Source organism: Fusarium mangiferae (assembly GCF_900044065.1).
Source record: "Fusarium mangiferae strain MRC7560 genome assembly, contig: FMAN_scaffold012, whole genome shotgun sequence".
In the NCBI taxonomy this organism is placed as follows: Eukaryota; Fungi; Ascomycota; class Sordariomycetes; order Hypocreales; family Nectriaceae; genus Fusarium; species Fusarium mangiferae.
The window spans coordinates 1,290,838-1,302,938 of NW_024573932.1; the positions used below are offsets into that span (position 1 = coordinate 1,290,838).

General features: G+C 50.4%; 5 protein-coding genes across 5 annotated transcripts; 2 read left to right on the plus strand and 3 right to left on the minus strand.

Annotated features, from left to right (window-relative positions):
• Positions 1-97: 97 nt before the first annotated feature.
• Positions 98-1,397, minus strand: FMAN_08178 (uncharacterized protein; the record flags this gene model as incomplete). The annotated part of the gene is made up of 3 exons (XM_041821622.1): positions 98-605; positions 659-1,011; positions 1,062-1,397. The coding sequence occupies 3 exons, from the start codon at positions 1,395-1,397 to the stop codon at positions 98-100; spliced, it is 1,197 nt and encodes a 398-aa protein (XP_041687384.1).
• A 964-nt stretch (positions 1,398-2,361) lies between these two features.
• Positions 2,362-3,483, plus strand: FMAN_08179 (uncharacterized protein; the record flags this gene model as incomplete). Its single annotated transcript, XM_041821624.1, has 1 exon — positions 2,362-3,483. One exon carries the CDS (start codon positions 2,362-2,364, stop codon positions 3,481-3,483), a length of 1,122 nt encoding a protein of 373 aa, XP_041687385.1.
• Positions 3,484-4,619: 1,136 nt separating this feature from the next.
• FMAN_08180 (uncharacterized protein) lies at positions 4,620-7,109 on the plus strand (the record flags this gene model as incomplete). The annotated part of the gene is made up of 3 exons (XM_041821625.1): positions 4,620-5,407; positions 5,461-6,168; positions 6,224-7,109. The coding sequence occupies 3 exons, from the start codon at positions 4,620-4,622 to the stop codon at positions 7,107-7,109; spliced, it is 2,382 nt and encodes a 793-aa protein (XP_041687386.1).
• A 988-nt stretch (positions 7,110-8,097) lies between these two features.
• FMAN_08181 (uncharacterized protein) lies at positions 8,098-9,306 on the minus strand (the record flags this gene model as incomplete). Its single annotated transcript, XM_041821626.1, has 1 exon — positions 8,098-9,306. One exon carries the CDS (start codon positions 9,304-9,306, stop codon positions 8,098-8,100), a length of 1,209 nt encoding a protein of 402 aa, XP_041687387.1.
• Positions 9,307-10,262: 956 nt separating this feature from the next.
• Positions 10,263-11,967, minus strand: FMAN_16198 (uncharacterized protein; the record flags this gene model as incomplete). The annotated part of the gene is made up of 2 exons (XM_041821627.1): positions 10,263-11,111; positions 11,173-11,967. 2 exons carry the CDS (start codon positions 11,965-11,967, stop codon positions 10,263-10,265), a joined length of 1,644 nt encoding a protein of 547 aa, XP_041687388.1.
• Positions 11,968-12,101: the final 134 nt, after the last annotated feature.

Sequence of the window (12,101 nt, forward strand, 5' to 3'; positions counted from 1 at the left end):
TGGTCATGGAAGCTCAGGCTGAATGTGGTGTTTGCCGTATTAACGAAGATATAGTGTCAAGGACGTGAATAATTCTGAGTGTTGAGGAATCTTCGTGTTACCCGAAAGCATGGTTGATCAATGGTTCTATCTGAATACCTTTGTGGATTCTTGTAAATAGCTTCTGGAGTTCCCGTAACGGAGGGTAGTCGTTATGATCTAAGTATATATCAGTGCTCCCATTATGACGTGAAGCTTCTTTATCCAAGTCCCCAAAAGCAGCCTCCTCCACTGACGGCTCCTTTCTAAACCTCTTATGATGAGGATCCTCATGCTCTAGACTATTCAGTTGATAGCTGTGCGAGGGTCTGCCCCTCCAATTCCCGCTACACTTGGATGGATTCTCTCCTTGATTCTTCGACTTGGCTGTGAGACCGAGAAAATTCAAAACTCTGGGAAGGTATGTTCTGAGGAACGGCTTCAGGCGCATCAGGTTGTTGCATACAATGCCCATGTTGAGCTCGACCAAGGACCATACACCAGCCTCGGCTTGTTTCCGGGTGAAGTCGGGATTGGTGGCCATGATGTGGACGTAAGGAGCTCGGACGATGGACGCGATTAGAACACTGCAGTGGCGGTTAGTATTTTGTTATCTCTTAATCAACCTGTAGATACGTACGCAGATCCAATGGACAGAATACAGCCCACAACAACCTTTTGTCGAAATGGTATTTGAAGATTATGTAACGTGGGAAGCGGTAGAATGATGATGGATAAATCCGTCGCGATGTTCAAGACCACTTGGGAGATGGCGAGATTGTTCAAGCAGAACCCCGACCCAACGTCCTTCGGATTGCAAGGCCCTGAAAGCAATACGGTGAAGGTGATGGTATAAACTAATAACGCAATTGCAATGACATAGACCGAGATCTGATAGCCTCGTGCCGGGCTGATGCGGTAAAGAACGGACAGGATCGAGAGCTTCGTTAGGGTCGGACTCCACATGTACGTTAACGTCGTCGGGGAGAGGTACTATCAATGTCAGTGACCAACGACTATATCTCAAAGATCAGTATATGCACCTTATTATACTGAACCATATCCGCAAGAGAGACATCCCAAGCATGCGAGCCCCATCCGTACTTCATCATGAAGCAAACAGAGATGAAGTATCCCAACGCGGCTCCCCATGCGAGCGTGATGAGAACGACATCAAGTTCCCATTCCTTAACGACCAGTACGCTTGTGGCATATCGAAGAGCGAGGGAGACCGTGGCGAGGAAGTACGTGACTGCAAAGACCGTGATTGTCGCGAGTTGCACGTCAGAGAGCGGTCTGTCAAAATTGGACTCCTGGCCGATTGGAGGCGGTACAACAGACGTGTTGTAGATGTTGACCCCAGGATCGAGAGTAGCCATGGTGCTGAAGACTCGAACTCAGGGCAGAGTACATTGGGAGAGATGGGAGGGAAGTCACATTAAAGCTGGTAAAGGCATTCACCTCAGCTGGACTAGATGTTGCATTGTGAGGAGTTTTCGTAAAGCCAAGCCCATGCAAGGGTTCAAGGTCCTCACGCGAGTCAAGTCCTTGGATGCAAGGTCGTTAGTACCAAGCCAACACCAATCAACGACAATTTCTTAAGGATATATCGGCATTAGAATGGACATGTTGGTGATGAGTGACTCCTGAATAAGTTGTCACATTACTGGTATCATGCATCAGCCCTAGCGAGCTGTACCCTGCATGGAGTTTGTTCACTGGCGATCAATATCGGGATCTGGCCACCGTTGAGCCTAATACCATCTAGGCCAGCCCAATCTATTCCCGCGGGCCAACCCTACTGGGGAGGAGATTCAGATCAATTGCCAGATACATGGCTGTCGCTAGAGATATTTGGGGAATTCCTTAGAAGCTATGTGTAGGTAGTCATCTAGGTCAAGTCTTGTGAAGCAAATAGCTCAATCGGTGTTAATGACCTGACCTTACCAAAAGCCAGTCAACGAAAGAGAAATGCAGAAAATCGCATGACTTGATTTCCTGAGCTGACGATGAAGGATTTAGCGTAAACTTAATATCTCGGACGATGAAACATACTCCATTGAGGAGCTGGCGGATGTAACTCCCGGCCGCATCTTACAAGGGTGAACCAACAATTCTCTTACATACGAGTTACAACAGACCGGGTCTCTCACTGGACGGGAAATCTACTTAGCAAGGAGTTGATGCCAACATTTACAAGCGAGCTATTCCCCTGCAGATATGCTTGCTCAAAGCGGGTTGTAATGAGGGCCCGACAAGGGCATATAACCTACGTTACTGGCTGGTGCAACCAAAAAGCAACACCACTCTTTCTCCTCGTCTCCTCACTCTAAACAATCGATCATGATATTCAAATCCCTTGTCACGGGATCTCAAGCCCCGAGGTGTAATTTCAACAGCGAAAGGCCGCTGCCGTCAACCCCGGACGAGGTTACTTCTGAGTGGCTATCGGAAGCTCTTGGCGTTGCTGTGAAAGACTTTAAGATTAGTTCTGTTATACACGGCACCTCGTCCAAAGTCTTCGTGGAACTCGTCTTTGACGATGGTGTCAAGACTGAGATTCCTAGTCGGGTTGTGCTTAAGGGAGGGTTTAATCCGGTGATTCGCGAGACGGTTCCTCAGATGTTACCGACTTACCGCCGCGAGGCTGAATTTTACTATCATGTCGCTCCGCAGACGACGATGCTTCTCCCAAAGATCTGGTTCGCCGGTACAGATACCGTCAACGGTCAAGGCGTATTCATCATGTCAGATGTATCAAGCGAAGCTACGTTCGGCACACCACTAGAGCCCTGGGCACCTGAGCGAGTTGGCGAAGCATTGAAGCAACTCGCCAGTCTGCACGCAAAGACGTGGAATACCAAGGAGGAGGAGTATCCCTGGCTCTTTGGCAAAGACGGATCAAAGCTGGAGAACCCTGTTCGAAATATTATCCTTGCGCTGTTGGCGCCTGCACCATGGGGAGCACGGTTCGACGAAAAGGTTCGGCCGCCTGTTGCGAAGGAACTGTTAGATCCTGATCGTATACGAGAGGCTTTCCAAACTCTGTGGAAACATGCCGATTCGGATCAAAAGTATTACTCACTGATTCACGGTGACGACCATGTCGGTAATACCCTGATTGCGAATGACGGCACTCCTGGGTTCATCGATTGGCAGGGCCTGCAGTATGGACCGTCGGTTCTCGACTTGGCTTATTTCCTCACGGGCGCTTTGACGGTTGAAGACAGGCGGAAGCATGAAGCAAGTCTTGTTGATACATATTTGGAGGCTTTGCATAAAGAGGGAGGACCGAAGTTGACAAGGGAGGATCTGTGGGATGATTATCGGCGATACAGTCTGCAGGGATTCCTTTGGGCGATGACGCCTCAGACTATGCAACCGGATGAAGTGGTGTTTGCTATGGCGGAGAGATACTCTGCTTGTATCATTGACCATGGGACTCTTGAGTTACTTGGTGTTTGAGTCAGCAATCGAGAGCAGATATGAATTACTGAAGAACAAACAATATTATATTTGTTAGCTGATAAGCAATCAAATGAGTGACAAGTGACAAATCCAGTGGACAAAGAAGCGAGTGGTTAAGGGTAATACGGAGAACGGCGTAGGGCCGATGAGGACGAGTGCCGAAAAGGTTGCTAGATGTATTGACGCTTATGAAAACGTAAAAGACCTATAAATATTGTCACAGTAGTGAGACCTTGTATACCCCCATAATCATTTTATATTTCATCTTTTCTAAACAAATAATGACTAAACCCAGGACCGTAAACAAACTCCAAAAACGCATTCCCGGAGATTAAAGCAAAAACAAGAAATCAAGTACAAACATCCTAATTTGGTTCCTGTGTGCACCATGATAGTTTACTTCCAATTGCGTTTGCTCAGATCACAGTGTTTGTAGTTGAATACCTCCAGAATACGTAAAAATAACAAACGTTCTCTGCAATCCAGAACAATCTCCGCCATCACCTTGCTTGATCCTTTGTACAATAACTGAGTATCTAGGTGCACATGCGGTCGGATTGGATGGTTTTTGGGCAGTGTGCGGATAGCCGTAGGGAGATGCAGCGGGCAGGATTGGATGTGGATGCAACGTGAGGAATTAAGGTAAGCATCATAAGCGAGACAGCAGCAAAAATGGGACTAGTCGGGCAAGCACATGTCTATTGTATCATGTATGGAGGTAAATAGTAACACAGCAGCCAGATTGACTCCACTAATCCTGTTTGTGCAAGGCCCAAAACCAAACATTCAGCTCGCAGTTGCGGGCACTGTTTGTCGGTGCGGGCAGTTGCTGTTTGTTTGTCAGAAGTTGCGGCCTTACAATGCACCTGCCCTGGAAGGTGAATCAGAGATAGGTTGTTGCCTTGCCACCCGACATTCACCTACCTCAGCGCTCCTTCTGTCCAACTCCAGCCCGCCACTTTCCTAACCTTCCATAGGTTATCTTCACCATCCCCGCCTCTTGCTCTCGCAACCTCTCTTCTCCGTCCTCATCTCTTTTCGTCACCAGCGATTTCTTTCTTATCCTTTCACCTCTACGATTGCTCTTTACCTCGCCTCACCAACACTGTCCACGGAATCACGCCGCAGCCACGATGGATCTTCTCGACGGTTCATTCGACCCTACATTGGTCAAATGGGTCAAGACTACCGAAACAGCCCTGGCCGAGGCCCAAAAGAACAAGGGCCAGCTTGTGACCGACCATTTGGACAAGAATACCGTCGACAAAACCTTTATGATCCGAGCTTTCAGCAAGGCCATGATCACGCCTGGCTTATCCCCCTCTGGCGGATTTATCCGAATGGTCTGTGGAGGCGACTACCCTTTCCCCAACTCCAAGCATGTTGAAGACCATATGGAGGCTCTCCCCATCACCACTGTTGAAGCCCCTTATCCACCTTGTACCATCCCTGAGAAGGACCTCAAGCCGATCAGCATCTCCGAGATGCGTCTCGAAACTCACCATTGGGGATCAAAGGTTCTCCTCCACAGGTTGTCGTCTATCGACCGTCATGAGGCTATCATGTTCATCGTTGAGGATCAGGCGGGTACAGCTGTCTTGCTCAAGCTGTATCACCAGCCCTTGGAGAAGGAAATTTCCTGCAACTGGACAATGTTGGACCATCATGTGTGCATCGTCAAGAACCCTTTCTTTCAGCGGGTTAATGACACCATCTCCCCGAGTTTCTGTCAGGCCCCCCAGCTGTATTACTCGCTGAGAGTCGACCACCCGGGCGACATCATTCCCCTGCGCCATGGCGATGGACGAATCCCCGAGGCATGGAAAGTTGACCCATGCCGAGACGACAAAACCAGTCATGGCCACCGCGATCACGGCAACAAGGCCTTTCGCAACAAGAATTTGGCAGAAGCTCATCACTCGTCAGTCGCCCATCCTCCTTCAACTCATTCATGGCTAATATTGTGAACTACAGGTACTCTGAAGCCCTCGATGTCGCCGAGACTCCCCAAGACAAGCAGCTGGCCCACCTCAACCGTGCCCTCACCAATCTCAAGCTTGGTCGACCCGCCCAAGCACTGCTAGATGCCACCCAGGCTTATGACCCTGAGTTGCCTACCGAGAAGGCTTTGTTCCGTCATGCCACCGCCCTCTACAGACTGAACCGGTTCGAAGATTGCGAAACCATGCTCATCGACCTCCTGGACAAGTTTCCTGACAGCAAGGCGGCCGAGACAACTCTTCTTTCTGTCAAGACACGACTGACAGAGCAGCACACGGGTAAATACAACTTCAACAAGATGTATGAGACAGCCAAGGCAGCCAAGGGAGCTCCCTTGATTGGTTGTGCCACCTACTCGAAGCCTGTTGAGATTCGGGAGTCGCCTGGTCGCGGTCGTGGTCTGTTCACCACCAAGGCTGTCAAGGCGGGCGACTTACTCCTCGTTGAGAAGGCCTTTGAGTACTCATTCATCGACGAGACCCGAGTGATGGACAAATGCACCCACATGGTCAACTTCAACACCAAGCGCCTGACGTCTGGTGCATCGGCGAATCTCTGGCCCAAGGTTGTTCAGAAGTTGTACCATGATCCGGAAGCTCTCTCTGCCTTTACCGAGCTACACCATGGGAAGTACAAACCGGTAACAGCTACCGAGGCGGATGGACGTCCTGTTGTTGATACGTAAGTTGACTTGCCCCTGGTTCCCGATGGAACAGTCGTTGATCTGATGTCGCAGCTTCCTTGTCGAGAAGATCCTTTCTCTCAATTCCTTCGGTGCCCCACGATCCAGTCGCGACTTCTGTGGCAACAACGTCTGGAGCGGCAACCCAGCCCCCGAAGTCTGCGCCTCCACCCGTGAGAGGCCTCTTTTCACCTCCGTCGGTGTTTGGCTTCTCGCCGCTCGCATCAACCACTCTTGTGTTGGCAACTGCCGCCGCTCATTCATCGGCGATATGATCATCATCCGCGCGGCGCGAGACATACCGGCCGACACCGAGTTGACGTTCCCTTACCGCCCATCTACTGACTCGGAGTCATACCAGGATGCTCAGAAGGGCTTGACCAAATGGGGATTCAAATGTGATTGTCAACTGTGCAAGGACCGACTCAAGACCACCGAGGCTGTTCGTGTTCAGCGTAAAGAGCTCAGCAAAGAATTCTACAAGCAGCTGCCTTCCGATCAGGAATTCGACCTTAACAAGGCCACTAAGCTTCTTCGTGTTATTGAGAAGACCTACTCTGGAAAACCCGCCAAGCAAATCCGTTGGTGCATCGCCCAACTTTATGCCTACGTCGGAATTCGCTGCCGTCAGGATGAAGATTTTGTCGGGGCTGCTGAAATGCTCATCAAAGCTCTTGAGACCATGGGCTTTGTCATTCTCGCAACTCCGCCAGATGACGGTAGTGCACAGGCTCGTTTTGAAGTCAAGCAGTGGGGAATGATGGAACATCACATCCCGTGGCTCTTCTTCCAGCTGATTGAGTGCTACGAAGAGATCAACCCGCACCTGGTGCCTGTCGCTGAGCATTATGCTCAGGTAGCGTACTCGATAATTGTTGGTGAGGGGGATTCGATGTGGGATGTCATGCCTGCTACTGGCAACAAGGCGGAGCGAACCTGATGTTGGAATGCTCTCGCGTGAAGATTGTGTTGATCAACAACAGGCAAGTGTTGCTAGATAGCTATGATGGAGAATCTTGCCATGGTAGATGGAATTGCGTACATTTACCCGTATGTAGTAGTGCCATGAATTGAACCATGACCCAGAAATTTGTCCTCTCATCGTCAAGTTTAATCAAGTGCCCTGCGCATTATTCTAGGAGGCCCTCACCTTTGCCAGCGCACCACCGACTGTTTCTGGGCAGAGTCAGTGGTATTCCTCGGTAGCTAGCGCTTATCAGTGAATCAAACTGCTTATACCAGTACATACTGAGCTTTCACGCATGGTTTTGCTGGCGCGAGTGATCCTCCAGTCCCCATTGCCAATGGCCACAGAGGGCACGATTACATCTGGCGGTATGTCAAATCCGGTGACAAGACCTGGGTGCGCTTCGGAGCGTCCACAAAGAGCTCAAGAACAGGCTGGATGCCCTGACGTGCCGACGCGGACAAGGGGACCTCAACCTGTCCCTCAACGACAGTGTAATTTGTAGGCGTGACGTTGTTCTCAACCCACACCATCAGATCGCGTAGGTGCTGCTGGTAGAGACCGGTGAAATCGACGACTCGACTCGTAGGGAGCTTCCGATCTTTCCCATGACATGGTCTGCATTATTTGCTGTAGTACAGACGATAGTGGTCTTCAAGGTTACCTTTGACTTTACAGAACTGGTCCCTGTACCAATTTGACTTCTTTACAGCAAGACAAACGAGCTGACGACAAAGCATTGAGGAAGTTGAGCGTCGTCAAGCACCTGTCTAATTTGAGGACATCGCGTCCTGAGGAAAAGAACTGTCTACTACATATTGTCACAAACTATGGCGAGAGCTTGAGTACCCCGAAAAATCAATTTTATTTCATCTTCTCTATGACACACAAATAATCCCAAGACCCTAATCACAAAATCCAAAACAAAAACAAGAAATCAATCGCAACTACCAGGGTTTATTTACTCAGCAGCGATAGCGCCGTCAATGCACTTAGTACCCTCAGCAACCTTGGAGACAAAAGCCCAGCCTCCGTTGCAGATACCCCAGGTAGTCTCGGAGAAACAGTGCATCATGCCGGACTTGACATCAGAGGGACAGGCCTGGAACTCACCAGACCAAGCGGGAGCTCCGGCTTCGGGCTTGGCTGAGTCGATTGGGGAGGGAGCATCGGTGGGCTGAGCGGGAGTGCTGGGCATGGTGACCATGCTAGAGGGAGAAGCGGGAGCTGAAGGTTGAGGGGGAGCTGAGGGCTGTTCAGGTGCAGGTACAGGGGCACTAGGCTGAACAGGAGCCGAAGAGGCAGCTGGAGCACCCTCTACAGGAGCAGAAGGCTGTTCAGGCGAGGGAGCAGGAGCACTAGGTTGAGCGGGAGCAGACTCAGCAGGATTCTCCGGTTCAGGAGCAGCAGCATCATCCTTAAAGTTGGGCTCAACACCCTTGGCACAAGTCCCCTCACTCCCAGGGGTACCCTGCTCGTAAGTCTTACCGAAATCACCAGGCTCAGGGAAGTTGATGACACTTCCACTAGCACCAGTGGTACACTCCCCGGGAATGTTGGCGCGGAAAATAGCAGGCAGCGTATCAACGAAGCTGCTATCATCCTTTCCGCCTACGACTTCAATAGGAGAGCAGACCATGTACATCTCGCGATTACCGATCTTGTTGAACCAAGTCCAAGCAAACGTCGCAGGCCCATTCTGCATATCCTTCGGGATAGGAATGTTGAACTGCTTAGTACACTCCTTACCTGTATCATTCCCACACTCCTTACCGTTCTCCCTCCCATGCGGATCCGTACCGGTAGAAGCGATGTTACCCTCCGCCTCAGCGGGACAACCACCGATGATGCTGTAGATGGTGTGCCACTCCTTAGGATCCTTAGGGGGTTCCTTTCCGTAGGCGACGCTGAACTGGCATGATCCGCCGCCGTGGACGGCGCTGCCCCAGAACTTGACGAGCTGGGTCGTGCCGGCTGTTACCTTTGTGACTTGCTCGGCGTGCTGGGTGCGGCCTTGGCAGGGGAAGGGGAGGTCTTCGCTGAGAGGCCAGGTTTGGTAGAGGGGTTCTGTGTCGAGGTTAAAGGGGTGGGGTTCGACCATGATGACGTGGGAGGAGACGTGGGTAGCTGCGAGAGCTAGGATGCTGAGGGTTGACAAGAGAGAAGGCATTCTGATGGTTGTGGATGATACTTCTCTGTAGAGTGTTGTGTTGTGTGTGTTGATTGTTGAGTTGTGAAAGTTGGTTGTTGTTGTGTTGCAAGATGCAAGATAAAACTGTTTGATGGGATGAAGTGAGAAGAGAGTTGAGGGTTGAGAGGTATTCTGGTTCATTATATACCAGACTTTGGCAGTCACATATTTCGATGTTCTTGGCAACAAAGACTAGTAGTAAGTCCCCGAACACAATACTCGTTGCCTGTAGAATAGTGAACGTACTGCTATTAACATTCGAAATAAAAACAAAGAACAATCGACCTACATTGACTGTTCACTATTTATCAAACCGTCTTTGAGTTCGCTGGCTTATGTAACAGGCGACAAATGAATACAGCCGGAAATAACCAATGATTTAGACAGTATTATCAACATTTCTGCCTACCATAAGGTCTTGATGCCCGCAAAATCTTAAATGTTACAAGGTTGTTGTGCGCTTCATAGTAACACAACTCGATGAACACTCTCCGAACCTTGACCGCTCGACCACTCCATGACTCTGTTCATGAAGGAAATACTGTTTAGAGAAAGACTTTGAGGACCCTAAGACCAGGTATCGGAGAAGTCGTCCTAGGGCCTGCAGAAAATATCCCAAAGTTTTCCAAGTCTTGTCCGTAGGACATAGTACTCAACCACGAATCTATTGCCATGCCCGAACTGAGTTCCGGTGTTCCAGTATGTCATTTCACGCGACGAGCCGATCGCACATGTTCTGGAGAGTTCCTGTTCTATTACCGAGGTCCCAAGTCTTCTGCGTCTCCTAGTGGCTGAGAGCTTAAATCGGCAGAGACAACTTGGAAAGATAAGTAAAGAGGTGATAAAGTTAGAAGACCGTTTTTGAGTTTAGGATAAGTTTAGTCTAAATTTAGTATAAGTTTAGTACAAGTTAGGAGATATTTATGGCATGTACATCAAAGCCCGGAGGCATCATTCTCGCCCTCGCCGTTCTCATCATCACTGTGCAAGTCCCACGGGTACTCATGGTACTGCCTCCAAGACGAAAAAAACATAAACTCCCAATTGCGAAGCAGCCAGCCTGTACTTTCAATGTCGATGGTACCGTTCCTTCCGCAGCCTTGACATGGCTCGCCGTCAAAAACACCTGCCACCTGGCCGTCATAAATGTCCAGAGTGTTTGCCTTTTGCATAAGGCGGATGTCTCGCATGACATGCTCCCAAGTGTCATCGAATATATCCGGATCAATAGAGCAGTACTGGACAGTAATAAACTTGAGAGTTGAGGCGTGGCGCTCAATGAAGCCGACGAGTTTCTGGGGGTCGATCTCACCGCAGCTGAACTCGACGCGGCGAAGTCGGCTGAAGGTGACGTCGTCCGGAATCGCAGAAAAGATGGCCATACCATGAGGCTCTAGAAGAAGATCTTCCAACTGGGGCATAGAGGCAAGAAGCCGAGCGACACTTCCCTCATCTATTGACTCCTCGCCGATGAATTCACCAGTACCTGCGTCGAAATAGTTGCTCAGAATAAGGTGGAACTTGGTCATGCAGCTGCTGGAGAAAGAGGAGATAAGTTTCGGTGGGAACGGCGACTCGTCACTGTCGAACAGAAGGATCGGGAGGCCTGGCTGATATGATGAGGTGTCTCCCACCTCCGAAGAGGCATCCACTCTGAATTCGGTGAGGCGGATGCTTGGGTGCTCGAGGACTTCCAGGGCGATGATTATCGCACGAGCCTCTCGCCCGATAATGCGGCAAAAGGACCCGTCGGCAAACCAGTTGCTGTCTGTGACGTTTTCGGCCTAAAGGGTCGTCAGGGTTGGGTTGGCACAAGCGAGATGGCTAAATGAGCCTTTGACTTACGGCGGATTGAGTATCTGCGTCACGCCTCTCTTGCTCGTCGGCGGTAGGTGGCAGCCCATACTCCTTGATGTATTTTTCCAATTCGTCGTTCAAAAAGTCCAATTGCATCACTTCGGCTCTGAAACCAGGCGCGTGCCACGGGGCTATCCAGTCACACCTCGGCGGGAAAGGAGGTCGCTCCTTCTTCGAAACTCCAAGACGCCTCCACATCTTGACAACTGGACTGCTCGAATCTTCGCTCTGCGCGCCTGAGAAGAAGTCGTCGTCATCGGCCGTACGGTTGCTGATCACGAGACTTCGCAGTGACTTGAAGAGAGGGAGGGCTTGTTTGAGGGCAGTGACATCGGCGTTGCTCCGGCGATTCTCATGGTGGCCGACGAGGACAGCCTTGAAAAGATTGTGGAATTCTTTATCTGGTTCCTTAGACCAGACGCGACCGTCTTCCTGGAACTTTTTCGTCCAGTCATATGCCTTCTTTCGCTGGGGCCACATGTGCGTGTATGAGGCCAGAGTTTTGTAAACCTCCCAGTCGGCAAGACGAGGCGATAAGGTGGTGTCATCGATAACGAGTTCCTTGACGCCGCCAATGAGAACGGGGTTGCTTGCAACAAGTCGGAAGACGTCGAGATCAAGCTGGTGACATGAGAGGTAGATCACAGGATAGAGGTAGGGCGACGCGACCCTGTTGAGCTTGCGACAAGTTGCACGGGTTGCTTTGAGTGCGTTGCCAGGAAGAAGCTCAACCACGGCAACTTGCAACTCGTCGGATAATCGGAGGAGGGGACAGGAGCCCATGTTTGCGAGATGCTGCGATGCTGCGATGCAGCGGACTCAATTGGTGTGAGATAGAAGATGGGCAGGAGAATGAAGAGGCGGATGTGGAAGGTAGATGTTGCTGCCTGGGTGCCTTGGACAAGTGACCCCCAGCA